The sequence below is a fragment of the Geotrypetes seraphini genome, chromosome 3, assembly GCF_902459505.1.
Source record: "Geotrypetes seraphini chromosome 3, aGeoSer1.1, whole genome shotgun sequence".
NCBI lineage: Eukaryota > Metazoa > Chordata > Amphibia > Gymnophiona > Dermophiidae > Geotrypetes > Geotrypetes seraphini.
The window spans coordinates 411,852,230-411,879,848 of NC_047086.1; the positions used below are offsets into that span (position 1 = coordinate 411,852,230).

At 44.2% G+C, this 27,619-nt stretch overlaps 2 protein-coding genes across 5 annotated transcripts in view; one reads left to right on the plus strand and one right to left on the minus strand.

The window, feature by feature from the left end:
• The first annotated feature begins 813 nt into the window (after positions 1-813).
• On the plus strand, positions 814-2,598 carry LOC117357873 (transmembrane protein 121-like). Its single transcript, XM_033939077.1, has one exon. The coding sequence runs from the start codon at positions 947-949 to the stop codon at positions 1,895-1,897; it is 951 nt and encodes a 316-aa protein (XP_033794968.1). The 5' UTR covers positions 814-946; the 3' UTR covers positions 1,898-2,598.
• Positions 2,599-15,961: 13,363 nt separating this feature from the next.
• The window catches only part of RRP36 (ribosomal RNA processing 36), a 109,189-nt gene continuing 97,531 nt past the window's right edge, over positions 15,962-27,619 (minus strand). For all 4 annotated transcript variants that reach the window (XM_033939074.1, XM_033939076.1, XM_033939073.1 and 1 more), the window contains exons 7-8: positions 17,139-17,256; positions 15,962-16,683 (exon numbers count right to left, since the gene is read on the minus strand). In XM_033939074.1, the coding sequence (XP_033794965.1) occupies positions 16,544-16,683; positions 17,139-17,256 (258 nt within the window). In that variant the 3' untranslated portion in view covers positions 15,962-16,543. The remainder of the gene's footprint in view (positions 16,684-17,138; positions 17,257-27,619) is intronic.

Sequence of the window (27,619 nt, forward strand, 5' to 3'; positions counted from 1 at the left end):
GCTTCTGCCCCATGCAAAGCCATCATCAAAATGTCTACCATGAGTTCCCGTTGTAGTCTCGAGAAAACAATGGGAACTCATGGCAGCCATTTTGATGATGGCTCTGCACAGGGCAGGAGTGTAGGATAATTGATCTTACCCCGTGTTGTCGTTAGACCACCAGTAAGGTCCAGGGAGGTTTGGGCAGCCCACAACAAGATGAAAAAAAATAAGAAAAAAAATTGCCAATAATCAAATTGGCGAGTCCGGAAACCATGAGTCTGGAGGGAGAGCTGTAAGTTGCTTGCACCTAAAAGGCATTGTGACATGCTTATATACATCAGGTCAATGTGCCTGATGTTTAGGTGTGGCCAAGAAAGCAAACAGGATGCTAGGAATTATTAAAAAAGAGATAGTTAACAAGACTTTGAATGTTATAACGCCGCTCTATCGCTTCATGGTGAGACCTCATCTGGAGTATTGCATTCAATTCTGGTCGCAAAACAAAGAGTGGATATGTCCCTAATAAGATTGGTGAACACTATTTATTACATGAAAGTCCTTTATTCATCAAATATATAATTCAAACTCAATGACTTGACATGTACATGTTTTGGTCTCAACCGGCCTGCCTTAGGAGTCTTAAGAGTCTTATGGGTGAACAAACACCTACAATCACACGACCTTCCGGTGTAATGATAAATCTATTGATTTGTTAGGACCTAATACACACTGGGATTAAAACTTGTCCATAGTGTAAACTTTATGTTATCCTTAAGTGCCATCATCTTCTATGTTTCTGCTGGAACATTAGCAGTATAGTGCAGCCTTAGTGGCTATGGAGGGTGGGAGTAAGGCATAATGTAACATTTACAGCAGTTGCTTAATATGACATGGAAGACTGCCTGAATCACAAATAAGCTTGCTTAACTCACTGATCTTTTGTTTTGTTTCTCTTTATTTCAGGATGGTTCCTCCCTTGCCCATTAGCAAACATCATGCCTGCCTTTCCATTCTCATCATCATGACCAGTATGTTGTTGATGGATGCCTATCTTGTAGAGCAGAACCAGGGCTCCTATAAAGTTGGAATCTGCATCATGGTCTCTGTAGGTGACATTTGTTTCCTAATAGTCCTCAGATATATGGCCATCTGGTTAGGTGCTGAGTTGAGAACTTCCAAGCGAAGCTATGCCATGATTCTGTGGTTCCTCTATGTCTTTGTACTGGAGATCAAAGTCTATTTTATCTACCAGAACTATAAGGCTGACAACAAAAGTCTGGATATCACTTCTCGCAAGGCTCTTACCCTTCTTCTCTCCATTTGCATTCCAACTTTGTATCTTATCTTAGTTGCTGTTGAGCATATGGACTATGTGACAACCTTCAAAAAGAAGGAGGATCTAAGAAACCGTCTATTTTGGGTCATCATTGATATGTTAGATGTTTTAGATATTCAAGCTAATCTTTGGGAGTCTCAGAAGAAAGGGCTGCCCCTCTGGACAGAGGGTCTGTTATTTTTTTATTGCTACATTTTGCTGTTGATCTTGCCATGTGTGTCACTGAGTGAGATCAGCATGCAGGGGATTAATATCATGCCACATAAGATGATGTTATATCCAATGTTGAGTCTGTTCACCATCAACATGGCTACCATCTTTATCAGAGGCTGCTACTTAGTCTTCTTCCAAGATGCTCATTCCTCAGGTATCTTCATGGGCAAGAACATTCTGGCAATTTCATTGAAAATCTGCACATTTGTGCAGTATAAGCAGCAGCTGCAGGATATTCCAAGTGGATTAAACCTAGATTTACAGCACAGCTCAAGTCAACTCCAGCCCCAATCTGTTGTGCTGCACCCTCTGAAATCCCAAACTCAAACACTCGCCCCTGAGGAGCTAGCAAGAGAGAACACGTGATTTACTCTGATGGGTCCATAAGCTAATATAAAAGAAATCTTTCATAGCATTAATAGGTTTTGATCCACTATATGGAAACTAAAATATGCAGTCATACAGCAGTCCCCTCTTTTGTAGAGTATGGGATTACTTTTTGTAAAGTCTTTACAGTCTATTGTTCCATACCTAAGCAGAAAGCATGGGATTACTGAAAGCTGCTGTCAGTATTGGGAAGGGCAAGAGGCAGGAGGCTTTCCTATGATCTGGTTGCCAAGAGGACAACATTCAATTTTGCCTGGAACAGACTGAACCATTCAGAACATATCCTCAAACACTGTGGCTGTGGCATTACTAAGACTGAAATTATGACTAGAACAGCCTTGAGCTTTTTGACTGTGGCTCTGAAAATTTATAGCTAGTTGTTTGGAAGGTTTACCAAGTATTTTTAGAGCCATTTACAGTACAATTGAATCACCCAAAGCAGAGAAGCAAAGAGGAGTATACCTCATTGTTCACCTGAAGAACAACATCCGTGGAAACATGTCTTTCCTAACGCTGAGAAAAGTGGATAGAATTTGAATGGAGCATAACTCACTGAACAGTTGAAGGAATGTGCAGTCAGTTAAGCAGTATATCTCTTTAGCTACAGAGAGGAAGCATGCCTTGATAGCTGGTTAGAGAAGAATGCCTGTTTGACTGAATGAAGGGAACATGTCCTATTAGCTGGTTGAAGTGCTCCAGTTAGCTGGAGGAAGCATGCCTTGCTTGTTGATTGAAGAGTGACTCTACTTAGTCAGAGGAAAGGCACATGCTTTGCTATTCAGTGCCTACTTGGTTGGATGAAGGAAACATTTCTCATGGTTAAAATAGCATGCCTAACTGTTGATTGAGATCATATCTTGCTAGTTAGTTGGAGAAGAGTGCTTCTTGGTCTGACGAAAAGAGCATCTCTCACAGGTTAATTGCAAGAGTAGACTTTTCTAGTTTGTCAAAGTATCATGCCTCTTTAGTTGGCGGGGGAAAGTATGCATCTTTGGTGGAATGAAAGAAGTAGGTCTCATTGTTGGGTAACTTTTTGATGAGATAAAAGGAGCATGCTTCACTAGTTGGTTGGGAATAAAGAGACATCTCATTTGATGGCTTTTGTTTGTACTGCTATAAGCAAACTCTAACTAATTATTTGTCTTTTCACAAAGAATTTATATATTCTCTATGGAGGGGGGGAAGAGTGTGGCACAGTGGTTAAAGTTACAGTCTCAGAACCCTGAGGCTGTGGGTTCAAACACACACTGCTCCTTGTGACCCTGGGCAAGTCACTTAATTTCCCCATTGCCCTAGGTACTTTAGATAGATTGTGAGACTGCCGGGACAGACAGGGAAAAATGCTTGAGTACCTGAATAAATTCATGTAAACCATTCTGAGCTCCCCTGGGAGAATGGTATAAAAAACTGAATAAATAGGATATACTACAAACAAATTCATTTTATCAGCTCAGCTTGCAATATTTTGAAACGTGAGGATATCTTAATTCAGATGCACAAGCAAAAACAGAACATAAGAATTACATTACTGGGTCAGACCAAAAGTCTATCAAGCCCTAGCTCCTGTTTCCAACAGTGGCAAATCCAGGTCATACTTGGCAGGATCCCAAATAGTAATAGGATTCAAAATAAACAGCAAAGAATTGTTCAAACTAGTAAAAACACTAACAGACACAACAAGAATCCTGAAAAAGGACAATGAGAGCACTCCATCCTCCCAAGCCCTAGCCAACTTTTTTAAAAACAAAATCACAGAACTAAGAGCAACTCTACCCTCACCCACAAACTATATCCTTCACTATCTCAAACCCCACGACCAGAATACCAGAGCAGACATGATCTGGGACCACTTTGAATTCCCAAATTGGCATCAGTTCCTAAATTTATTCAACAAATACAACTGCCTACTCGACGAATGTCCCCCCAAAATCATGGTAACTGCCCCACTAGAATTCAAAATGGAACTATTCACTTGGCTAACAATGGCCCTTACAAACAGAACACTAAACAAAGACATGGGTCACATACTGATTACATCAATCCCCAAAGATCAGAAAACCTCTACAGCACTGACATCCAACTACAGACCCATAGCAAGCATTCCCCTCTTCACAAAACTACAGGAAGGATTGGTCAACCTCCAACTAGTAAACTACCTAGATAAATTTAACATCCTCAGCAAACATCAATCAGGTTTCAGGAAAGGATATAGCATAGAAACGGTCATAGCCTCCATACTAAACCACCTCTATGATCTCTTCAGCAAAAGCAAAAGCGCAATGATTCTGCAATTAGACCTTAGCAGTGCGTTCGACCTAGTAGACCACAAAATCATGCTACTGTGCCTTGATGTAATGGGAATCTCGGGAAAGGTAAAGAAATGGTTCCAAGAATTCCTAACAAACAGATCCTACCATGTAGCCAGCAATGGAAATCACTCCAACCCATGGAAAAACCCGTCAGGGATACCCCAAGGCTCCCCTCTATCACCTACATTATTCAACATCTACATAGCATCCTTAAGTCACCGACTACAAAAATTAAACTTAAAACACTACATATACGCAGACGACATCTCCACCCTAATCCCCTTAAATGACATCTCACCTGAAATTATAGACAACCTTTCACACACAATGATAGAAATCGAAAAATGGACCACCAACTTCAAACTGAAACTAAACACAGAGAAAACAAAAGTCTTCTTGGCAAGCCCCAACGACAAAATAACGAGAACATCATTAAAAATAAACGACCACGAATATCTGATTTCCAAAACCATAAAAATTCTGGGTATCACACTAGATACGCACTTGACCGTGGCTGACCACACAAACTTAACAGTGAAGAAATGCTTTTATACACTATGGAAGCTAAGGACTATTAAAAAATACTTTGACACAACATCCTTCAGGTTACTGGTGCAATCACTGATCCTATCCACCCTGGACTACTGCAACATCGTCTACCTGGGTATCCCACAAAAAACAATAAAGAAACTGAGATTAGTACAAAACACTGCAGTTCGCTTAATCTTCGGACTGAGAAAACATTAGCCCATACTACAAAAAACTGCACTGGCTACCAATGGAAGCGCGAATAAAGTTCAAATTCACATGCATCTATTTCAAACAAATCTGGGGCCTAGCACCTTCTTAACCTGCAAACACACTTCACTCTGCACAAGCCCACACAAACAACCAGAAATAAAAATATCTTTGCCTATCCTAAAATCACTGGCTGCAAATACAAATTCTTCTTTGATAGAACCTTCATGTTCCAAGCGAACAGACAACAATCCTGGCTGGGAAACTACATAAACAAACCAGACAGACCTACAATGCATTCCTAAAATCAATCAAAACCACTCTGTTTGACAAATTAATCACCTAAACAGACCGATCTACGCTCACTATGCTTTTTCCCCCTACAATCCTGAAGCAATCTCTCATGCAATTCCCACCCCTCTCACTTTCCCTCCCCTTACAACCCTTTTTCTTCTGTAACTTTCCCCTCATGCATTTGTTATTCGCTGAATGTCCACCCTTCTTTGATGTGAACCACCTAGAAGTCATCTGAGTATGGCGGTATGGAAAAATAAAATTATTATTATTAAATATGCTATTTTGTAACATCAATGCATATCCACAAGTCTTTGGGATATTTTTTGAGAGAGAGAGTAAATAATCAATTTGCATTTACCCATTCTGCTCCACTCAGCATTTTATAGATGTGTATCAAATCTCCCCATCAGCCATCTCCAAGCTGAAGAGCACTACACACTCTAGTCTTTCATCATAAAATGGTGGTTCTATCTCCTTTACAATTTTTGTCACCCTTCTCTGTACATTGTTTTTGAGATGCTGTGACCAAACATACATACAACACTCAAGGTGCCATCACAACCTGATAGTTCTTGCTTTATGCTGGAAGTTAGCTGTACAGCATCTTTATGAGGAACAACCCAGGGAGATGAAGACTAGCTGAAGACAGACCACTGTCAGTGCTTCAAGTTCTTTAGAGTTAGATTCAGCACATACATAGCAGGAAAACATGGACCACAGTCCATCTCTCTCACTCTTTACATGGCTATGCTGCAGTGTCACAAGGCCAAATGGCACTGCAGTAGAATCCATGTTGGTTTGGTTCTGGCAGCAGTATTACACAAAAGGTGATCAACCTATATCTAAATTTGAGTTCATCTTTCCTACCTAATTCAAGAACAGGTATGTATTTAGGAAACACCTAAAAACATACCAGTTCTTGAATTACCTAGGTAACGAATCTGTACAATTGCTCCCATCACAATCTCTCCCCTAAATCTGATCCCGTAAACTGTTAGCCACTAATCTCTAACTATGTATGTTCTGTTCAATTTGTAGCATCTTTCTAATCATTGTAAACCGCATAGAACTTCACGGTCCTGCGGTATATAAACTGTTGTTATTATTATTACCTCAATCATTATGCACTTATACAGTACACATTTAACGTCATCTGCTATTTGGATGCTAGGTCTTCCTCCAGCTTCTCAGTCTGCATGATATTTAAGAACTTTCAATAATTTTGTTGTAATCTGCAACTCTGATGACCTCAGTTATTGTTCCCATTTCCAGATCATTGTAAAAAGCACCAGTGGTAATAAATAACTCAGAGATACTTCTCTGTTTACTTTCCTTCATTAAGAAAATTGGCTATTTAATCCTACTCTCTCTCTTTTTTATCTTTTAACCATTTCTTCCTATCCCACAGCCTTTTCTCACATCAAGCAGCATTATGGGGTAAAGATTTGGAACAACTGCTCGTGCCTACTACTTATAGGGAATTCAGGAAACGCCTAAAAACACATCTGTTCCTGAAGTACTTAGGTAACTGACCTATACAATCTTAGCCCTCAACAAATGATCTTTAGAACTGTTATTCACTAACTCTGAACTTTGTTTATTCCACTCAATCTGTAATACCTTTTAATCATTGTAAACCACATAGAACTTCACGGTCCTGCGGTATATAAATTGTTATTATTAATGTCTGCAGCAGTCTTCATGCAAATACCTCAACAAAAGTGTTACAATCTTAAAATCAACCCAAATAGCTAATATGAACTGGTTCACGTTTATCCATATATTTATTTAAGCCCTCAAAAAATGGAGACTGGTGAGACAAGATTGCCTTTGGCTAAATCTATGTTCACTCTACCCCATTAAACCATGTCTATTTGAGAACATAAGAAGTGCCATCTCCGGATCAGACCTTCGGTCCAAGTCTGGTGATCCGCACACGCGGAGGCCCAGCCAGGTGTACACCTGGCGTAATTTTATTCACCCATATCCCTCTATGCCTCTCGTAAGGAGATGTGCATCTAGTTTGCTTTTAAATCCTAGAACGGTGGATTCCGCAATAACCTCCTCTGGGAGAGCATTCAAGGTGTCCACCACTCGTTGCGTGAAGCAGAATTTCCTGATATTTGTCCTGGACTTGTCCCCCCTTAGCTTCAGCCCATGTCCCCTTGTCCGTGTCACATTGGACATTGTAAATAATTTTTTCCCTGCTCTATTTTGTCGATTCCTTTCAGTATTTTGAAAGTCTCGATCATATCCCCTCGCAGTCTCCTTTTCTCAAGGGAGAACAATCCCAGTTTCTTAAGTCGTTCCTCATATTCCAAGTTCTCCATACCTTTTATTAGCTTCGTTGCTCGTCTCTGCACCCTCTCCAGCAGTTTTATATCCTTCTTTAGGTTGGGAGACCAATGTTGGACACAGTATTCCAAGTGTGGTCTGACCATTGCTCTATAAAGCGGCATTATAACTTTCTCCGATCTACTTGTGATTCCTTTCTTTATCATGCCTAACATTCTATTTGCTTTCTTTGCCGCTGCCGCGCGTTGTGTCGACGGTTTCATGGTCCTATCTATCAGTACACCCAGGTCCTTTACTTGTTCGCTCTTACCCAGAGTTGCACCTGATATTCTATACTCATGTTCCTTGTTCTTTCTGCCTAAATGCATTACTTTGCACTTTTCCACATTAAACTTCATCTGCCATTTCTCCGCCCATTTCTCTAACTGACACAAGTCACTCTGGAGTTCCTCGCTATCCTTCTGCGATCTGTTTGCCCAGCCTAGCTTTGTGTCGTCTGCAAACTTGATGTTCTCACTGCGCCTTCTTCTAGGTCATTGATGAAAATATTAAATAAGATGGGCCCAAGTACCAAGCCCTGGGGTACACTGCTAGTCACTTTCTCCCAGTCTGAGAACTTCCCATTTATGCCCACTCTGTTTTCTGTTCTCCAGCCATTTGCCTTTGCCTATCCATGAGATTATCAAGTTTCAAGTTTATTTAAAATATTTGATATAATCGCAATATCCAAATCCAATGCAATTTACAAAATTAAAGATAGAAAAAATAAAAAAAATTTCAACAAACAGGACATTAAAAACAATTATGACGTAAAAATACTGTTGAGAAGGAGGGGAAAAAAATTGGATTAAATACAATTTCAAAATAAATGAAAAGGATGGGTAAGGAGATAAAAGGTTAGGGGACAATATCCACTTAATTTCTACTTAACAGTGTTCCTTGTCCCGATAAGTTCCAGAAATAAGATAGGGTAATTATAAATAGGTAAGTTAAAGGCATCCTTAAACAGCCAACTTAGTATATCTCCCTCTATTCCATGGCTTTGTGGTTTCCTGAGAAGACTTTCATGTCGAACCTTGTCGAACGCTTTCTGGAAGTCCAAGTATATTATGTCCACCGGTTCTCCACTATCAATTTGTTTATTCACGGTCTCAAAAAATTGAAATAAATTTGTCAAACATGATTTCCCTTTCCTGAAGCCATGTTGACTGGCTCTCATCAGGTCGTGTGTATCCAAGTGCCGGACTATGCTATCTTTAATCAGTGCTTCAACCATCTTTCCAGGGACAGACGTAAGACTCACAGGTCTGTAGTTGCCCGGTTCTCCTCTTGATCCTTTTTTGAAAATTGGCGTTACATTTGCTATCTTCCAATTGTCCTGTATCTGTCCAGTTCTAATTGACAGATTGGTAAGTTTTTGCAAAAGCTCTCCGATTTCAACCTTCAGTTCTTTTAACCTTTTCCTATCATGTGTCCCGGATGACGGGACATTCCAAAAATTACATAGACAGTGGATAAACAGTCTGCATGGACTAATAAAAAGCCAGGAACACAAAATATTTGAATTTACAGACTTATGACTTATTTACATTATGTTTATAATAGCCGTAAATGATAACGGTGAATAATACAAAACTTTGCTAAAATAATTACGATTGGAACCAGCGTAACGTAAAATTTATTACGATAGGAAAAGGTTAAGACTCTCGGGTGAATTCCATCAGGTCCAGGAGATTTGTCGCTTTTAAGATAGTCAATCTGGTTGTATATCTGGTCCAAGTCCACTTCTACTGTGGTGAGGCTGTCCTCTATTACTCCTTTGAAAACTTTCACTGCTTCTGGTATTGTTGTGGTGTCCTCCTTTGTAAAGACAGAAGCAAAGAAGGAATTTAGTCTGTCTGCAATTTGTTTGTCTTTCTTGATGAACCCTTTTCTTCCCTGGTCATCCAGCGGTCCTCCCATTGTCTCTTTTGCAGGTTTTTTTCCTTTTACGTATCTAAAGAAGGGCTTGAAATTTTTGGCCTCTTGCGCTATTTTCTCCTCATAGTCCTTTTTGGTATCCCTCACTGCCTTGTGACACTTCTTCTGATCATCTTTGTGTTTGTTCCAAGCTTCGGTCGTTTTCGTGCGTTTCCATTTTTTAAAAGAGTCCTTCTTTTCTTTTATGGCTTCCTTCACCTCTCTAGTGAGCCATGCCGTTTCTCCTTTGCCTTTAGTTTTCCTTTCTTTGGAAATCTGCGGAATATGGATATTTTGTGCTTCTGTGATAGTATTTTTCAGTAGGGACCATGCCTGATCTACCGTTTTAACTTTGTCCATCTTTTTCTTGAGCCGTTGTTTCACCATGGCTCTCATGCTATTGTATCTTCCCTTTTTAAAGTTTAAGATCATGGTTAAGGTTTTGGTACGTTTCCCTTTCCCGATGTCAAGTTTAAAGTTGATCATGTTGTGATCGCTCGTCCCCAGTGGGACCGTGACTTCTACTTCTTTTGTCGGTCCCGTAATGCCATTTAGGATCAAGTCCAAGGTGGCGTTTCTTCTCGTCGGCTCTCCCACCATTTGTTCCAGGAAGCAGTCCCCTAGCACTTCCAGGAACTTGGCCTCCTTGCCGCAGTTCGAGGTGCCCAGGTTCCAGTCTATCCCCGGGAAATTGAAGTCTCCCATGATTATTACATTACCTATTTTACATTCTTTTTTAATTTCCTCTATCATTTCTGAGTCTGTCTCCTCTGTCTGTCCTGGTGGTCGATAGTAAAGGCCAAATTTTGTGTCTGCTCCATTGTGTCTAGGAATCTTGATCCAGAGGGACTCCAACTTCTCTGTCCTTTCCGTCGTAGCCTAACAGTTTTTACTCCATCCTGAACATATAGGGCAATACCTCCACCTTTCTGCCCTACTCTATCTCTTCTGTATAGCTTGTAACCCTGTAGTACTGTGTCCCATTTGTTTTCATCACTCCAACATGTTTCTGTTATGCCAATGATTTCCAGTTCATCGTGTCTTGCTATTGTCTCTAATTCTCCCATTTTGTTTCTCAGATTTCTAGCATTCGTATACATACATTTGAGTTCCCTTTGTGTTATCTTCTTGGACTTTCTAAGCTTAGCAATCTCTACTGTTTCTTTCACAGTATCCTTTTCTGCTCCTGCGTTGTGTTTAGTAATTTTACTCTTTATGCTTACAAAATGTTTTTATTACTGAAACCAAACACATCAAAGCAAAGATCTAAAAATATAATTTAGTACCTGTCAAAAATATGTAAAGCTCTTTAATTGTGTAAACCACACAGAAAAAAGCAGTATACTACTAAGTAAACATAGAAACATGATGGCAGATAAAGGCCAAATAGCCCATCCACAGTAACCATTATCTCTTTCTCTCTCTGAGAGATCCCACATGCCTATCCCAGGCCCTCTTGAATTCAGACACAGTCTCTGTCTCCACCACCTCTTCCGGGAGACTCTTCTACGCATCTACCACCCTTTCTGTAAATAAGTATTTCCTTAGATTACACTTGAGCTAATCACCTCTTAACTTCATCCTATGCCTTCTCATTGCAGTTTCCTTTCAAATGAAAGAGACTTGACTCGCGCATTTACATCACATAGGTATTTAAACATCTCTATCATATCTCCCCTTTCCTCCAAAGTATAGATTGAGATCTTTAAGTCTGTTCCCATACGCCTTATGACAAGTACCATCCCCTATCAATTCAGCAAAAAACAGCTTTTACATTTTTTCCTCCTCCCCTCTACCATAATTTGCCCCAACAAAGACCAAGTCAACATGCTCAGGTTTCTGCATACCATTTCCATCCCTTTAGACAACAACAAGGTTACACTTTAAGAGAATAAGGAGTCCATCCAATCAAAGAGATCAAATGTTCAACATTCTACTGCAGGCCAATGGTGGAAGTGTTGATTACAGATTACAACTGTATTCAGTTTGATATACTGCAAACTTACAATACAATCTAAGCCAGGGGTGCCCAACGCGTCGATCGCGATCGACCAGTAGCTCAGGAAGGCAACGTGAGTCGATCGCGGAGCCCATTCCGGGCTCTGTGATAGACTCGTGTTGCCGTCCTGATCTACGGGCCGATCAGCCTTCCTCTCCAGTGTTCTCCCTAGGGCCTTTTAGCTGGGCGATCCGCCCAGCTGTCACCTGCCGCTGCTGAACATTAAAATCCCCCCCAAAAAACCGGCTTGGAGATTTCAGCCCATAGCAAACTTATGCTCCAGGCTCTAACGTGTGCGTGCCGGCTTCTCTTCTCTTCCCTCCAAAACCGGAAGTTATGTCCGGGGGGGGGGGGGGGAGAAGGGAAGCCGGCACGCACATGTTGAGAGCCCTGAAGCAAGCGTTCACTACGGGCTAATGCGGGAGACAGGTTAGTGAAGCATTTGTTCTTCTTCCTGCCGGGTCCTGCCTACTTTCTGTTTCCGCGAAGGCAGGACCCGGCAGCATTTCCCCCAATAGGTTGATCACGATCTTGGGCTGATCAGCCTTCCTCTTCCCGACGGCAGAATTGACGTCGGGGAGAGGAATGCTTGTTGGCCGAAGCATGGAGAGCTTGGGGCCTGTTATTGGTGGCGTTTGGGTCCTGGTCCCCGATGGTAATGGCACTGGCAGTGGCTTGGGGGAGGGCAGGGAGAAAGAAAGAAAAAGGGCAGGCAGGGAGACAGAAGGAAAGAAGAGAAACAGAAAAAAATGAAAGGGAGGCAGAGAGAAAGAAAGGGCAGGGAAGAGGAAGGAAAAGTTGGGGGAAGGAATGAGGTCTGGAGGAGAGGAAGCATACAGGCTAAAAGAAGGGAAGAAAGATTGTATGCACAGTCAGAAGAAGAAAGTGCAACCAGAGACTCATGAAATCACTAGACAAGGTAGGGAAAATGATTTTATTTTAAATTTAGTGATCAAAATGTGTCTGAATTTATATCTGCTGTCTATATTTTACACTAAGGTCCCCTTTTACTAAACCGCAATAGAGGTTTTTAGCGCAGGGAGCCTATGAGTGTCGAGAGCAGCGCTGGGCATTCAGCGCAGCTCCCTGCGCTAAAAACTGCTAACGTGGTTTAGTAAAAAGGGAGGGGGGTATATTTGTCTATTTTTGTATGGTTGTTACTGAGGTGATAGTGCATAGAGTCATCTGCTTTGACCTCTTTGAAAAACCCTGGAATAGGAATGATGATTAACATTTTCTATGCGTACTGTGTGCTTTATGTTTTTTTTAAATTTTATTGTTGATAGATCATTTTGACTTGGTCATTTAAAAAGTAGCTCGCAAGCCCAAAAAGTGTGGGCACCCCTGCTCTATTCTGTTGCTGATGATGTCATTTGAAAGAGGAATTTCAGATAACTGAACTTCAGCCGCTTTTCCCAGCATGATATTCGCCATCTTCAACACAGCTGGTTTTATGAGTGTTTCACCAATGGTGTGTGGTTTGCCCTGCTTTGCGATCAGGTAAGCAACTTCGTACAATGCTGTGAGGATCGGTTTGTTGATAGGTACAAAGCCGAGAACAGGCAGAGTAGCCTTTTCATCGAATCTTGCTCTCTTCACCTTGAATTCAGCGAGCGTTGTGTTCTTGTATTTTCCATCTCCATGCAGCTTAAGGAAGTGTTCCCTTAGTTTTGCCGGAGCTAGGCTAGAATTACTCAACTTGGCATTGCAAATCATGCAATTAGGACGCTGACTCCCATCACGTTCCGTTATACATATGAATCCATATTGTACATATTCGTCCGACCACTTTCGTATTTTGCTCGACATAGTTAGTAAGGGATTAAAATATTAAGATAGGTATCACACGACGTACCATCACAACAGTTACAATTCGACTACTGTGCGCATCAAATCCCCTGCAGCACAGATAGGCCAAGCGATGTTGCGTGATCACCTGCAGCCAATTATGGACAAGCGGGGTGTATCATCATGAATCATAAGCGCTTCGGTCACGTTCAATCATCTATCAGTTAAATCACAAATTTTGATCAGGAATTGATTGATGTATATAAGGCGTTAGTTACAGATTGATAGATCAAGAAACCGAGTACACGATCAGTCTTGATCAAAATCACTGAATAACTGATAGATGATTGAACGTGACCGAAGCGCTATATGAGTCAGAGGTGTGTTTTGACCTCTGCCGAACCCGCGAAACTGACTCACCGAACCCCTGGGGTTCGGTTGAACCCAGGTTAAGAACCACTGGTCTAGAGTATGCATCTAATGCAGGTCCTTAATCCAAGCAGCTAATGATTGCGTTTGATGTAACAAACATGTGTGTCCTATGTATCTGGAACATGCGTTTAGCAATCACACACGTATCTAATACAAGCATCTAATAATTACACATGCATCTAACAATTATACATGTCTCTGACGGTTACTATGTTCCCTTTACCAGAATGTTGCCCAGTTCCTAACAAATCTAAATCCCTCATCCCTGAGTGTCTCCTTTTGATCCTGGATGAGAGCAAAGGTCCCCAATCTTTAAATCACCCAAACAGAGCAAAATAATTTTCACTTACTCAGAAAGCTTCAAAAAGTTTGGATTCTAAGGGGGCTGCTTCAAACTAGAGAGCTGCACGGGAACGGGGACGACGGGAATCCTGCGGGACCCGCGGGCATCCCGCGGGTTCCCCCTTTGGGTCACGGGGATCCCGTGGGGACGCCCCTAGGGTCGCGGGGATCCCGTGGGGACGCCCCCTAGGGTCGCGGGGATCCCGTGGGGACGCCCCCTAGGGTCGCGGGGTTCCTGCGGGGCTGGATGTACTCAGTCGCGCGGCTCTTCTCTCTACCTTCTCTGCTTGCAGCACAGAGCCGAACGGAAGTCTTCCCGACGTCAGCGCTGACGTCGGGAAGACTTCCGTTCGGCTCTGTGCTGCAAGCAGAGAAGGTAGAGAGAAGAGCCACGCGACTGAGTCGGGAAGACTTCCGTTTGGCTCTGTGCTGCAGGCAATGCAGGTAAGGAGGAGAGTAGCCTCGCGGTTCGAGTGGCTACCAAGGGACGGGGCGGTCCGCCCCGCCACACCCCGCCCCGGTTGCAGCACAGCCGGCCAGGTCCCCTTACTTTTGTGGCACTTCCCCGACCGACCGACAACAGCCCCGGTCCGACAATCCTCCCTGCCCTGTAGCCGCGAATCTAAATTATCTTCTTACAGCAGCTGTAATAAGGTAATTTAGATTCGCAGTTAAGGGCAGGGAGGTTTGTCGGACCGGGGCTGTTGTCAGTCGGTCGGGGAAGTGCCACAAAAGTAAGGGGACCTGGCCGGCTGTGCTGCACCCGGGGCGGTAGAGAAGGAGGGGGGGAGGGACTCTGAAAGCACTTGTGGAAGACAGCGGGGGGAGAAGGATGCTGAAAGCACATGGGGAAGACAAAGGGGTGGAGAAGGACGCTGAAAGGACATGGGGAAGACGGGGGGGGGAAGGACGCTGAAAGGCCATGGGGAAGACAGAGAGGGAGAAGGACGCTGAAAGGACATGGGGAAGCAGAGGGGGGAGAAGGACACTGAAAGCACATGTGGAAGACAGAGGGGGGAGAAGGACGCTGACAGGACATGGGGAAGATGGGGGGAGAAGGATGCTGAAAGGAAATGGGGAAGAGAGAGTAGGGAGAAGACGCTGGCAGGGAAGAAGACAGATGCCAGACTATGGGGGGAGCGGAGAGAAGAAGATGGGTGCCAGACCAATTTGGAAGGGGGAAGAAAGGGAGAAGCACAGTAACAGAGCAAATGGAAGATGCAGAAGGAAGAGAGACAGTGGATGGAAGGAATTGAATGAGAACATGAGGAAAGCAGAAACCAGGCAACAAAGGTAGGAAAAGAATTATATTTCTTTTTTTTTATTTTGCTTCAGGATAAAGTAGTATATTAGTTGTGTTGATAAAAATTTATAAACATTAGAGGCTCTGGTAGAAACCCATTTGCAAAGTATGTATTCTTCCCAATTAATATTTTCAAATTAATAAAGTCTTTTTGCTTATTTGTAAATGGTTTCTACCAGAGCCTTTAATTCAGTAGCATAATTAAATGAAATAACTATTTCTGAAGTTTATATGGACGGGTGGGGACGGAGGGGATTCCTCGCGGGGACGGGTGGGGACGGGTGGGATTCCTCACGGGGACGGGTGGGACTTTGGCGGGGACGGGTGGGATTTCTGTCCCCGCGCAACTCTCTACTTCAAACAGACCCTTTAAAAGTTAACACAGTAATCAGCTTACCCTGGTGACCTCTGACGCTTTTTCACCTTCTTCACAATACCTTAACACCTAATTCAGGTCAGTAGCACTGCTACCTCTCCTCCTGGCACAGAACAGAAAATAAAAGGACATAAAACATGAAGAGAAAAAACCCCACTGAAAATTGTCAAAAAGGAAAAACAGAGAAAAATATATCAAGAAAAAGTTAGTGTAAACTTTTTATTTATTGAACCTTCACAAAGAGTACACTGGTTTGGTTTTATTGGTTAAAACATATTGGAAATTCTTGATTTACTCTTGTGTTCCAGCAAATGCTATAAAAACTGTTTTCTCTTAATAGCTCTATATTTACTCCCATCTACTTCCTGATCAGCTGAATTTTTGGAGGTAGATCCTAGATCAGTAGCAGAATCCTCCAGGTCACCATGTGACATTTTGTTTCCATGTTTCACAGAAAGCTTCACTCTGTGGATTATTTCTGAGCTTAACACTTGCTGCCATCCATTGTATCCTATGTCTTGCTCAGACAACAGAATGCAAATATGAACCAACCTTTTACCAACTCCTGTGTTCTTTGCACCTATGATGGGATGGTCGTGCGCCATAGAAACAGTCTTGTGGTCGGTTGCATGCAGACACTCTTGTTCAAATAGGAACCTGGTGGTTGTACAATATACTTATAAGAAAAGAGAACCTGATACAAATTCTTGACTCTTTCACTCAGGATATGATAGGCAAAGTGGAAAGATTCTGTCCCATCTGATCTTAGTCCCTTATGACAAGGCATTCACAAATCTTTGCGGACTGGCATCTTGCGCTTGTCCTTGCTGGCATTTCTCTTCCGTTTCTTGCTCAAGAAACTCTCCAGCTTGCCACTTTTCTTCAATACCTCGTACTTCTCAGCCAGTTCCAGTTTTCGCTTCTCAGCTGTGGAATACAGAATTGGGAAAGAATTTTAGTTTAGCATGGTGCAAGCCTTCTAACTCAGAGCTCCTTCTTCAGTGTCTTCCCCCTATATCTCCCTACTGCCACAGAGCTCTTTTCAGTGCCGCCCCGTCCTCAGGATGCCTTTCCAAAATTCTCTTGGTGCCCCACATGCTGCTCAGTATGTCAAATAACTACACTCCAGGCTTTTTTCATCACTCATATTTCTGACCTTCAGATTAGATCCAAAATCTCACCAGCCCTAAAATATTTCCTAAAACTCTCCGTTGTCAATCAGCACCTTTCCTGCTAGAGTGTTTTAGGAGGCAAGAACCTGTGAACTGCTGACACATACTGCATGTTTTCACAAGGCCAGGCCTGGAGAACGATCATCTTCCTCCATCAGTTTATCACAGACTTTCTGAGGACTGTCTACCATGCACAGAAAATCGACCTACATTTCTTCAGATAGAATGGCTTTTTGCCCTCTTTTGCAAAGTTCCTCTGCTGGCATTTGAAGATCTGTAGTTGCTCCTGCTGCCTCTGCCAATTTCTTCCAGCTGTTTCCTGCTGTATCTGGAAAACAAAAAAAGTAAAAAGTGGAAAGAGTCCCTGTACCCTTCTCTAAAACTGGATTTGAGGCACTCTACTCAAGCCTCTGCCTTGGGGCAGTGTTTCTCAATTTCTTCAAGTCAAGTACCCCCCCAAGCCTAACAAATACCAACCGAGTACCCCTGCCCAAGCTCCGCCCCAGACCCCGCTCCCATAATAATAGTACTAATTGTCTAGTTTCTTCCATCCATTTTTCATATATACACACAATATAATCTTATTAATACATAATGATAACCACAAAATGTAAAAAACACAAAGCACATTGTATGCAGAAAAATTGTTAATTATCATTTATATTCAGGGTTTTTTTCAGAGGTGAAGGCAGATGACTTTAAAATATGCAATCAGAAACAAGTATAAAAGAACTAGACAAATATAGACAGCAGATTTAAATTCTCAAAATGGACACATTTTGATCACTAAATTGAAAATAAAATCATTTTTTCTACCTTTGCTGTCTGGTGATTTCATGAGTCTCTAGTTGCACTTCCTTCTTTCTTTCTGCCTCCTGCACACTTCCTTTCCTCCAGACCCCATTCCCTTCTCCAACCAACATCTCTCTCTTTGACCCTCCATGAGTCCAACTTTTCATTCTCTCTTTTCCATCCCTATTGGCAATATGTCTCCTCTCTCTCACTGTACATCTGTCTTGAGAGATCCAGAAATCTCTCCCCTCTACTGCCACATCCAACATTTCTTCCTCTCTCATCCCCTGATTCATGTGCAGCATTTTCACCACTGCCCAGTAGCCCCATGCCCATTTCTCCTTCTATCACACCTCTACAACACAATGCCACATCTCTCCCTCCATCAATAAGTCCAATATTCCTTCCCCATGCATCCCCTTCAATCTGTCCCTCTGTTCCCTCTCTACCACCATATCCAACATTTCTCCCTCTCATCCTTTTATTCTCCATGCACAGTACCGGGTAGAGCTTTGGATTCTTGCCCAGAAATAGCTAAGAAGAAAAAATTAAAAAAATTTAAATTGAATCAGGTTGGGCAGACTGGATGGACCATTCGGGTCTTTATCTGCCATCATCTACTATGCTACTATGTATGTTACATCTCTACCTCACTCCTCTCTCTATGCCCAATTTTCTTTCTTCCTTTCCCCATGTGCACCATCTCTCTCACACACACTCATGCCCATCAATTCTCCCTTTCTATTGCCTCCCATGTCCCAGGTTAGTGCCCCCATGTGTCGAGTTCGTGTCTCCTCCCCCCCCAAAGCTGATCCATCCATAGAAGCTGTAGGCGCCATCGGGGATCCTTGTCTGCCCTCCGCTGAAGCCAAAGCCACCGCTGCCGAGGATGCTTTTGTTTGCCCGTCTGCTGCACCAACCCCCACTCCCGACCCTGCCATCAAGCCAAAGTCGACATGCTCCATCCCCTCCACCAGGAGCAACTCTGCGCAGGGATGGGCCATTATGGTGCATGCAGCGACTCACAAACCTTCCCCCCAATTGGCTGTCCCAGAACCTTCTCTCCAAGGTCAGAACTGACGTCAGGGAGGGGGGAGGCTTCAGAGTCACTGCACACGCCATTGTGGCCCGTTCCTGTGCAGAGTTGCTGCTGGTGTGGGGGATGGAACGTGTCAGCTCCGGCTAGGTGGCAGGGTCAGCTTCGTGGGGTGGTGCAACGGCAGGCAGTCAGGGAAGGATCTCCGCCAGTGGTGGCTTCAGCAGGGGATAGATAGGGAAGGATCCCTGGCAGCGGCCAGGCCGCATACCCCTAAGGGTACAGTGTTAAGAAACACTGTACTAGAGCAAATAAGCAATATAAGTTCAGCTAGTCTGCACAGCTTCCTTCCTGCTACTAGCAAAGACCTTTGGTCCTCAACACCTATCCTTTCAATCTGGTTTTCAGTACCACCACAACTAACATGCATAAGAGATATTTATATAATGACAGCTTTGTAAATAAATATATCAATGTAAACCACTTAGGATATAAGTGGTATATAAATAAAATATATGTAATCATATTCAATGTGGCTATACCAAAATGAGGTTGGCTGAAAGAAACCTGAGGAGAGAGCAAGAACCACAGCCAACGGTTCCTTCTGACCTTGTTTTTATATTTCCTGTCCCCCTTCCGCTCCTCCTTCCACCCTAACCTTCTTCCTTTTCTTTCCTCAAGTCGCCTAGAGCCTGGTTAGGTGTACGCAACACACAAATATTAGATTAGATTTACAACTAGGAATATTCTGTACTTGTCCCACACTATGTTCATTTCCATTATCATTTTTGTTTCTCTTTATATAAGAATGTAAGAATAGCCATACTGGGTCAGATCAAAAGTCCATCAAGCCCAATAGCCCGTCCTCACGGTGGCCAATCCAGGTCACTAGTACCTGGCAAAAACCCAAAGGGTAGCAACATTCCATGCTACCGATCCAGGGCAAACAGTGGCTTCACCCATGTCTGTCTCAAAAGCAGACTATGGACTTTTTCTCCAAGAACTTTTGGGGAGGGTCCCAAGACCGATTTCTGTTCTTTACCATTATTTAAGGGGCTAAGAGTTGGTTAAATATGCTTACATGCAGAGGTTGGATCCGCTGGGAAACAGTGATCATAACATAATCAAATTTGAGCTGATACCAGGAGTAACATCGCAAAAGAAATCTACTGTAGGGGCATTTAATTTTCGAAAGGGTGACTATGATAAAATAAGGAAAATTGTTAAAAAGAAGCTAAAAGGATCAGTTGCAAAGATTAGGACTCGAATAATAAGAATAATAATGATAACTTTATTTATATCCCGTCATACTGAGATGGATAACCTGGACATACAGATGATCAACTGGACATACTGACCTCACTTGTGTATGCTGGACACTACAGACCTATATTTTCCCATAGCCAGGCCCAGCCTGTACCTTGCTGTCTGTGAACACATGTATCCTTTGAAATGCTAACCCAGCTGGCCTTTGTGCTGCAAAGTTCCTGTCTCCATTCCCTGCTGGGAGGATATTTCTCCAAGGTTCTGCTGAACTGTTATCAGTGCTGTATGACTTCATATGCCAGGCACCCTGGAAAGCCATAAAACATTTATAATGAGCAAGGATCCCTGCAGGACGATGTGGGTGTAGCGAGATGAGAGAACTTGGTACCAAAACATTTACTCCCTGTCTCTGAACCGAGTTATGGGAACCAAGCAGCTGGATTGTTGAAAGGTCACCTTTGCCAACTTTCAGCATACAAGGATGCCATCCTGAAGATGCACAGAATTGTAAAACCACTAATTAGCATCTGCAAAGTGATAAGGATCTCAGAGCTGGAGGAAGAAAGTTCATGAAAAATTCTCTGTTTCTGAACTGCTCGGGCTCCTCTCGTGAGAGGGGGGGGAGTAGAGAGGCGTGGACTGAGAGGAGGAATAGTTAGGTATACATTTTTTGTACCAATAGGGAGTCACATGACCAGAATTCGGGGATGTACTTTTTGGAACAAAGGAAGAATTTCTCTGTATAAAAAAAACACGTGCATCACAGATAGGGCCATAAAGATTCACTTACTTATGCTACGGGGAACTGCTAGCCCCCTGCTAAGCATATGGGTGCAAGTTCTTCTCTCCATTGCATATTCTGAACTGACAATACATTTTTCTGCTATGCCTTTGTTGCTGTAATTTTGTAAGTTTTTATACTAACAATAAACAAATATTGTCTGTTTTGGAAGATACAATGCCGTCTCTCCCAGTTCACTCCAGAGTCCTCTTTAAATGTGCCTGTTTAGCTTTCAAGATCCTACATGGCATCCTCCCTCCCGTTATCCCACTCTTCTGGAACTCCTCTAACCCTAATTCCACTAGATCCTCTCAAAAACTGAAACTATCATTCCCCTCTGCAAAAGGTATATCCCGCGTAGGAAAACTAGGAACATCCCTCCCCTTTAAAACCACAGAACTCTGGAACAACCTCACATCCCTGCTCAGAATTTCAAGCTCCCTTCAATCCTTCCGCAAACACCTGAAAACTTGGCTCTTTTCAAAAATCTAACACCTCCTGCTCTTTGGTACCCTGTCCCTCTTTATCTTCCTAGCTCCTTTCCTATAATCCCTTCATTGTAGTTCCTTTTCAATCTAACCCTGTAAACCGTGCCGAGCTCTACGCTTGTGGAGATGGCGCGGTATACAAACCTAAGGTTTAGTTTAGTTTAGTCTCGTAGTTAGTCCAATGAGGTAAACAAAGAAGCCTTTACTTCAATACCTTTCAATTTCACGAGAGCCAATCGAATGGCATGCAGTTCTAGCCTGTTGATTGACCACTTTTTCTGAGAGAGCTTTCAATGCCCCTGAATTGGATGATGGTTGCAATGGGCTTCCCAGCCCAGGAGAATGGCATCTGTCGTTACGACTTCCAAGGAAGCAATCCGCAGAGGCATTCTACTAGAGAGGGACTGAGGATGGAGCAACAATTGCAACATAAATTTGGTCTTAACAAATCACAAAGTTATAGATGGTTGCAGTTGAAGCAGGCCATTCAGGAGGGGGGTTCCCTGAATGGAAAAATCTTAATAGTCAGTATAGTTTGCCGGTGTTATGCTTCCAGTATCCAGGGCAGAGACTTCTCCACCTGTGAAGATCAGCATGAAAGTTAACGTGTTCTGGAGAGGATATGTGTGGGCTCTTGCCCAAGGCACCAAATCTATCAAAACCGCCATGGACCACAGGACTTGAAGACAGTCCTACACCGATGAAGCTGACTTGTCCAAGAGACATGAAATCTGAGCATAGCTTCTGTCTGTGTGCCTCTGGTAGATAGACTCAGCCAGCAGCCTTGTCGAACAAGACTCTAAGGTACTCCAGGGATTGAGTTGGCATCAAATTGCTCTTTCAGTAATTTACAATTCAACCAGATCCTTCAGTAGTCAGATCACCTGATCCACTATGTGCTGACCCTTAGAGAACGAGAGGGCTTTGATCATCCAGTCACCCAGGTAGGGATACACCTGCAGTCCCACCTTGCGCAGGTAAGCTGCTACAACAACCATCGTTTTGGTGAAGGTGTGAGGAGCTGTCGCCAGGTCTAAGGGAAGATCTGAAAATTGACAATGATTTTCCAGAACATGAAATCAGAGAAACTCTCTGTAGTCTGGGAAAATAGGGATATGCTAGTAGGCCTTTAAGATTTAGAGAGGCTAAGAACTCTCCAGGGGTCTCCGCTGCTATGACAGAGAAGTCAAGCAAATTGGTAAGGCAAGACCTCCCTTGGCTAAACTCATACTGACTCTTTCCCATTAAATCATATTTGTCTACATGTTCCACAACTTTACTTTTTATGTTTAAATCATGTTTATTGAGCAACAGAAAACAAGCACAGCCAACACGTGAACCAGCAATACAGAAAAAAGAGTATCAAAAACAGTAAATAGCAAGCTCAAACAATTTTCAATTTCTTCCTCCAACCCCAGCCCCACAAATCCACATCCCACCCACCCCATCCTCCCCCGCCCACCCATCCAACCACCCACCCCAAAGCAAGGGAGCAAAAGAAAAGAAGAAGAGAGAAAGAAAAGAAGAGAGAACGAGAGGAAGTAGCATAAACAGAAGATAACACTGCTTGACTCGCACAGTATGTCAGAAATTCAAAAGTCTACTCCTTGCGACTGGGGAAAAGGAATTCCAGACGGGCCCCCAAATGTGCATAAACCACCAGCCCCCTGAAGAATCCAGAGTTCTGAGCTGGGTGTGCTCCATTTTCAGCAAAGTGGTCATATGCTGTCTCCATTGTTGAAGAGTAGGGGCCTGCTGCTCCAGCCAAAGCAACAAAATAGTCTTTTTTCCTTGAAGCATCGCCCGTTGAAGAAAAGCAGGTTAGCCCTTCAGCATAGGGGATTGCAGAAAGAAAACATTGAAAAGGACGTTTGCCTCCAGCTTTACGCCACACTTCCAGAGAGAGGAGAGGGCCCGCAACAACAGGTCCCAAAAGCGCTGCACCGGAGGGCACTGCCAGAACATATGTCCCAAAGTGGCTTCCCGGTATCCACACTTAGGATAGCTGGAGGTCAGAACTATCACAGCCAAATAGGCCCGGCGAGGAGATATATGTAGATGAAGAGCAAATTTATAGTGGAGCTCCCAGCTGGCTACATTGATCGTAACCTTGCGAATAGCAAGAACAAAGGACTTGAAAGTAGCCTCCGACAAAGTAATGGAAAGATCCGACTCCCACACTGCTGCTTATGCTCGGTACACAAGAGTAGGAGAAGAGTCCAAAAGAGCTTGATGATGGTATCTTAGAGGAACTTTGAGTCCGCAAGGTAAATAAAAATCCCAATTTCTCCTGTACATCTTCAGACAGATCAGTCCAACAGAGACTCTGGATGTAATTACGTAGTTGTAGGTAAGGAAAGATATCCTGTGGAGAAAGAGAGAACTCCCTTTGCAATTCTGAAAAGGGCATCATCTTGCCCTCCTCTGTGAGCACATGAAAAAGATAATGAACGCCTTTCTGTGCCTAGTGTTGAAAGTCCAGAGAAGAAGTACCCACTAGAAAGTGTGGATTGTCTCTGATGGCCAGGTAAGGGGAAGCCTTAGCTGAAAAATGATGATGTCTGGAAATCCATCTCCATGCGGCAACAGCTGTAGGAAGCAGGTGAGACAGCATGGCAACGGGCGGGGGACGCAATCTCAGCACAAGGAGGTAACAGCTGAAGTGCACAGAGCCCAAGAGGGACAGTTCAAGGCTAGTAGCGGTGAAGTCCTCAGCAGATTAAAAACAATCACTGACATGCCTCATAGCACAAGCAACAGTAATAAATTTGACATTTAGAGTCCCAGGCCCCCCATGGAGAGCAGGGTACAAAGTGTAAGGGAGCCTTGCCCTCTTTTCCAGCCACAGATAGACCTATAAAGACCGTTGCAATCTCAGATCATCTCTAGCCCTCAAGAAGAAGGGTAGGATCTGGAAAGCAATGTTACTTACCGTAACAGTTGTTATCCAGGGACAGCAGGCAGCTATTCTCAGTAATGGGTGACGTGATCCAACGGAGCCCTGATGCGGATGCTTCACAAGCAATCTTGCTTGAAGAAAACTCGAAGTTTCGAGTCGCCTGCACTGCGCATGCACGAGTGCCTTCCCGCCCAGACCAGGGCGTGTCTCTTCAGTTCAGATAGCTAGCAGAGAAGCCAACCCAGGGGAGGTGGGTGGGACGTGAGAATAGCTGCCTGCTGTCCCTGGATAACAACTGTTACGGTAAGTAACATTGCTTTATCCCTGGACAAGCAGACAGGTATTCTCACTAATGGGTGACCTCCAAGCTAACCATAGTGGGATGGTGGGAGAGTTGGCACTTAGGAGAATAAATTTTGTAATACTGTTTGGCCAAACTGTCCATCCCGTCTGGAGAAAGTATCCAGGCAATAGTGAGAAGTGAAAGTATGAACTGAGGACCAAGTGTCAGCTTCACAAATCTCCTCAATCGGTGTCGATCTGAGGAAAGCTACAGAAGCTGCCATAGCTCTGACCTTATGGGCTGTGATTTTTTTGTCAAGGGACAATCCAGCCTGGGCATAGCAGAATGAGATGCAAGCCGCCATCCAGTTGGAGATGGTGTGCTTGGAAACGGGGCGTCCCAATTTGTTCAGATCGAAGGAGATGAAAAGTTGGGGAGCAGTTCTGTGAGGTTTGGTGCATTCTAGGTAGAAAGCCAAAGCACGCTTACAGTCCAGAGTATGAAGAGCAGAGTCTCCAGGGTGAGAGTGTGGCTTCGGAAAGAACACTGGCAGAACGATGGATTGGTTAAGATGAAATTCCGAGACAACTTTCGGGAGAAATTTCGGATGGGTGCGGAGAACCACCTTGTCATGATGGAAGACTATAAAAGGTGAGTCCGCGACCAAGGCTTGGAGCTCACTGACTCGTCGAGCGGAAGTGAGGCCAATGAGAAACACCACCTTCCAAGTGAGATACTTCAGGTGGATCTTGTGAAGAGGTTCAAATGGAGGTTTCATAAGCTGTGAGAGGACAACATTGAGGTCCCAAACCACAGGAGGCGGTTTGAGGGGAGGATTGACATGGAAAAGTCCTTTCATGAATCTGGAAACCACAGGATGAGCAGAGAGAGGTTTCCCTTGAAGAAGCTGATGGAAAGCAGCAATTGCACTGAGGTGGACTCGTATGGAGGAAGATTTGAGGCCAGACTGAGGCAGGTGCAAAAGGTAGTCCAAAACTGAAGGCAAGGAGGAATGTTGAGGCTCCTGACGCTGAGAAACACACCACACAGAGAATCTATTCCATTTTTGATGGTAGCACTGTCTGGTAGTAGGCTTCCTTGAAGCTTCTAAGACGTCCCTCACAGGTTGGGAAAACTGTAGAGGGGTTACGTTGAGAGGAACCAAGCTGTCAGGTGTAGAGACTGCAGGTTGGGGTGAAGTAGAGATCCCTGATGCTGTGTAAGCAGAGATGGAAAATCTGGTAGAGGGTATGGCTCCCTGCTGCTGAGTTGAAGTAGAAGGGAATACCAAGGTTGTCTGGGCCACCATGGAGCAATCAGGATCATGGTGGCATTGTCTGACTTCAACTTGACCAGAGTCTTTTGAATGAGAGGAAATGGCGGAAACGCATATAGAAAGCGATTCGTCCAGTCCAGGAGGAATGCATCTGCCTCGAGGCATTGAGGGGTGTAGATCCTGGAGCAGAAGTGAGGCAGTTTGAAGTTGTGGTGGGGCTGCAAAGAGGTCTATCTGAGGCGTTCCCCATAGGGAGAAGATGTGATGAAGGGGCGTGGAGTTGAGGGTCCACTCATGAGGTTGTAGTAGACGGCTCAGGCTGTCTGCTAAGGTATTGTCCGCCCCTTGAATGTAGACTGCTCTGAGGAAGGTGCTGTTGCAAGTTGCCCAATCCCACACTTTCAGAGCTTCTTGGCAGAGGGAGGCCGATCCCGTGCCTCGCTGCTTGTTCACATAGTACATGGCGACCTGGTTGTCTGTGCGAATGAGGACAACCTGGTCGCGAAGGAGATGTTGAAAGGTCTGGAGAGTGTTGAAGATCGCCCTGAGTTCTAGGAGACTGATGTGGCACTGGCGGTCCGTGCTGGTCCAGTGACCCTGGGTGTGGAGGTCGTCCAGATGAGCCCCCCCAAGCATAAGTCGACGAGTTGGTCGTGAGGACTTTCTGATGGCGGGGGGTTTGGAACAACAAGCCTCTGGAGAGATTAGAGGATAGCATCCACCAGCGAAGAGACTGTTGCAGAGCAGGAGTGACCTGGATGTGTTGAGTCATAGGGTCGGACGTCTGGGACCACTGAGACGCCAAGGTCCACTGAGGCGTCCTGAAGTGAAGTCTGGCAAACGGAGTCACATGTACTTAGAGGCCATGTGGCCTAGCAGGACCATCATCTGTCTCGCCGAGATGGAAGGGCGAGAGGACACTGAATGGTAGAGGTGAAGAAGAGCCTCCATGCGTTGGGGAGGGAGGAACGCTCGGCGTTGGGTAGTATCCAGGATCGCCCCGATGAAGGGGAGAGTCTGGGAGGGCTGTAAGTGGGATTTTGGGAAGTTTATCTCGAATCCCAGATGTTGTAATAACCATATTGTCTTCTGGGTTGCGAGGGCGACTCCCTGAGACGTGGAATCCTTGATGAGCCATTCGTCCAGGTAAGGGAACACCTGGAGGCCGAAGTTCCTGAGTGCTGCGGCTACCACTACCAGGCACTTGGTGAAGACTCTGGGGGATGAGGCCAGGCCGAAGGGAAGCACTCGGTATTGAAGATGAAGATGTCCCACCCGGAATCTGAGGAATCGGCGTGAGGCCGGGGGAATGTGAGTGTAGGCCTCCTTCAGGTCCAGAGAGCATAACCAGTCGTTCTGCTCGATGAGGGGATACAGGGAAGCCAAGGTCAACATGCAAAACTTTTCTCTGACCAGAAACTTGTTGAGCACCCTGAGGTCCAAAATGGGTCGCAGATCGCCGGTCTTCTTCGGGACAAGGAAGTACCGGGAGTAAAACCCTTGTTCTGTTGGTCCCGAGGGACCGGTTCGACAGCTCCGAGCTGCAGCAAGGCCTTGGCTTCCCGAAGAAGAAGGGTGGTCTGCGTCAAGTTGAAGGATACTCTCTTGGATGATGTTCCGGAGGAACCTGGTGGAATTGAAGGGAGTATCCCTCCTTGACGATGAAGAGGACCCAGAGGTCAGTGGTGATAGTCGTCCATTGATGGAAAAAATGGTGGAGGCGACCTCCGATAGGTGGAGCTGCTGAAAAAGTAGAACGACAGAGGTTATGCTCTCTTTGAGACAGTCAAAACGGCTGAGGAGCCTTAGGAACAGCAGATGGTTGAGGCTTTTGCTGATGTTTCTGCGGGTGCTGTCTCTTCACAGGCTG

Bases quoted from the DNA above. Each gene is read 5' to 3' on its own strand.
- LOC117357873 (XM_033939077.1), top strand. From the start codon at position 947: ATGGTTCCTCCCTTGCCCATTAGCAAACATCATGCCTGCCTTTCCATT.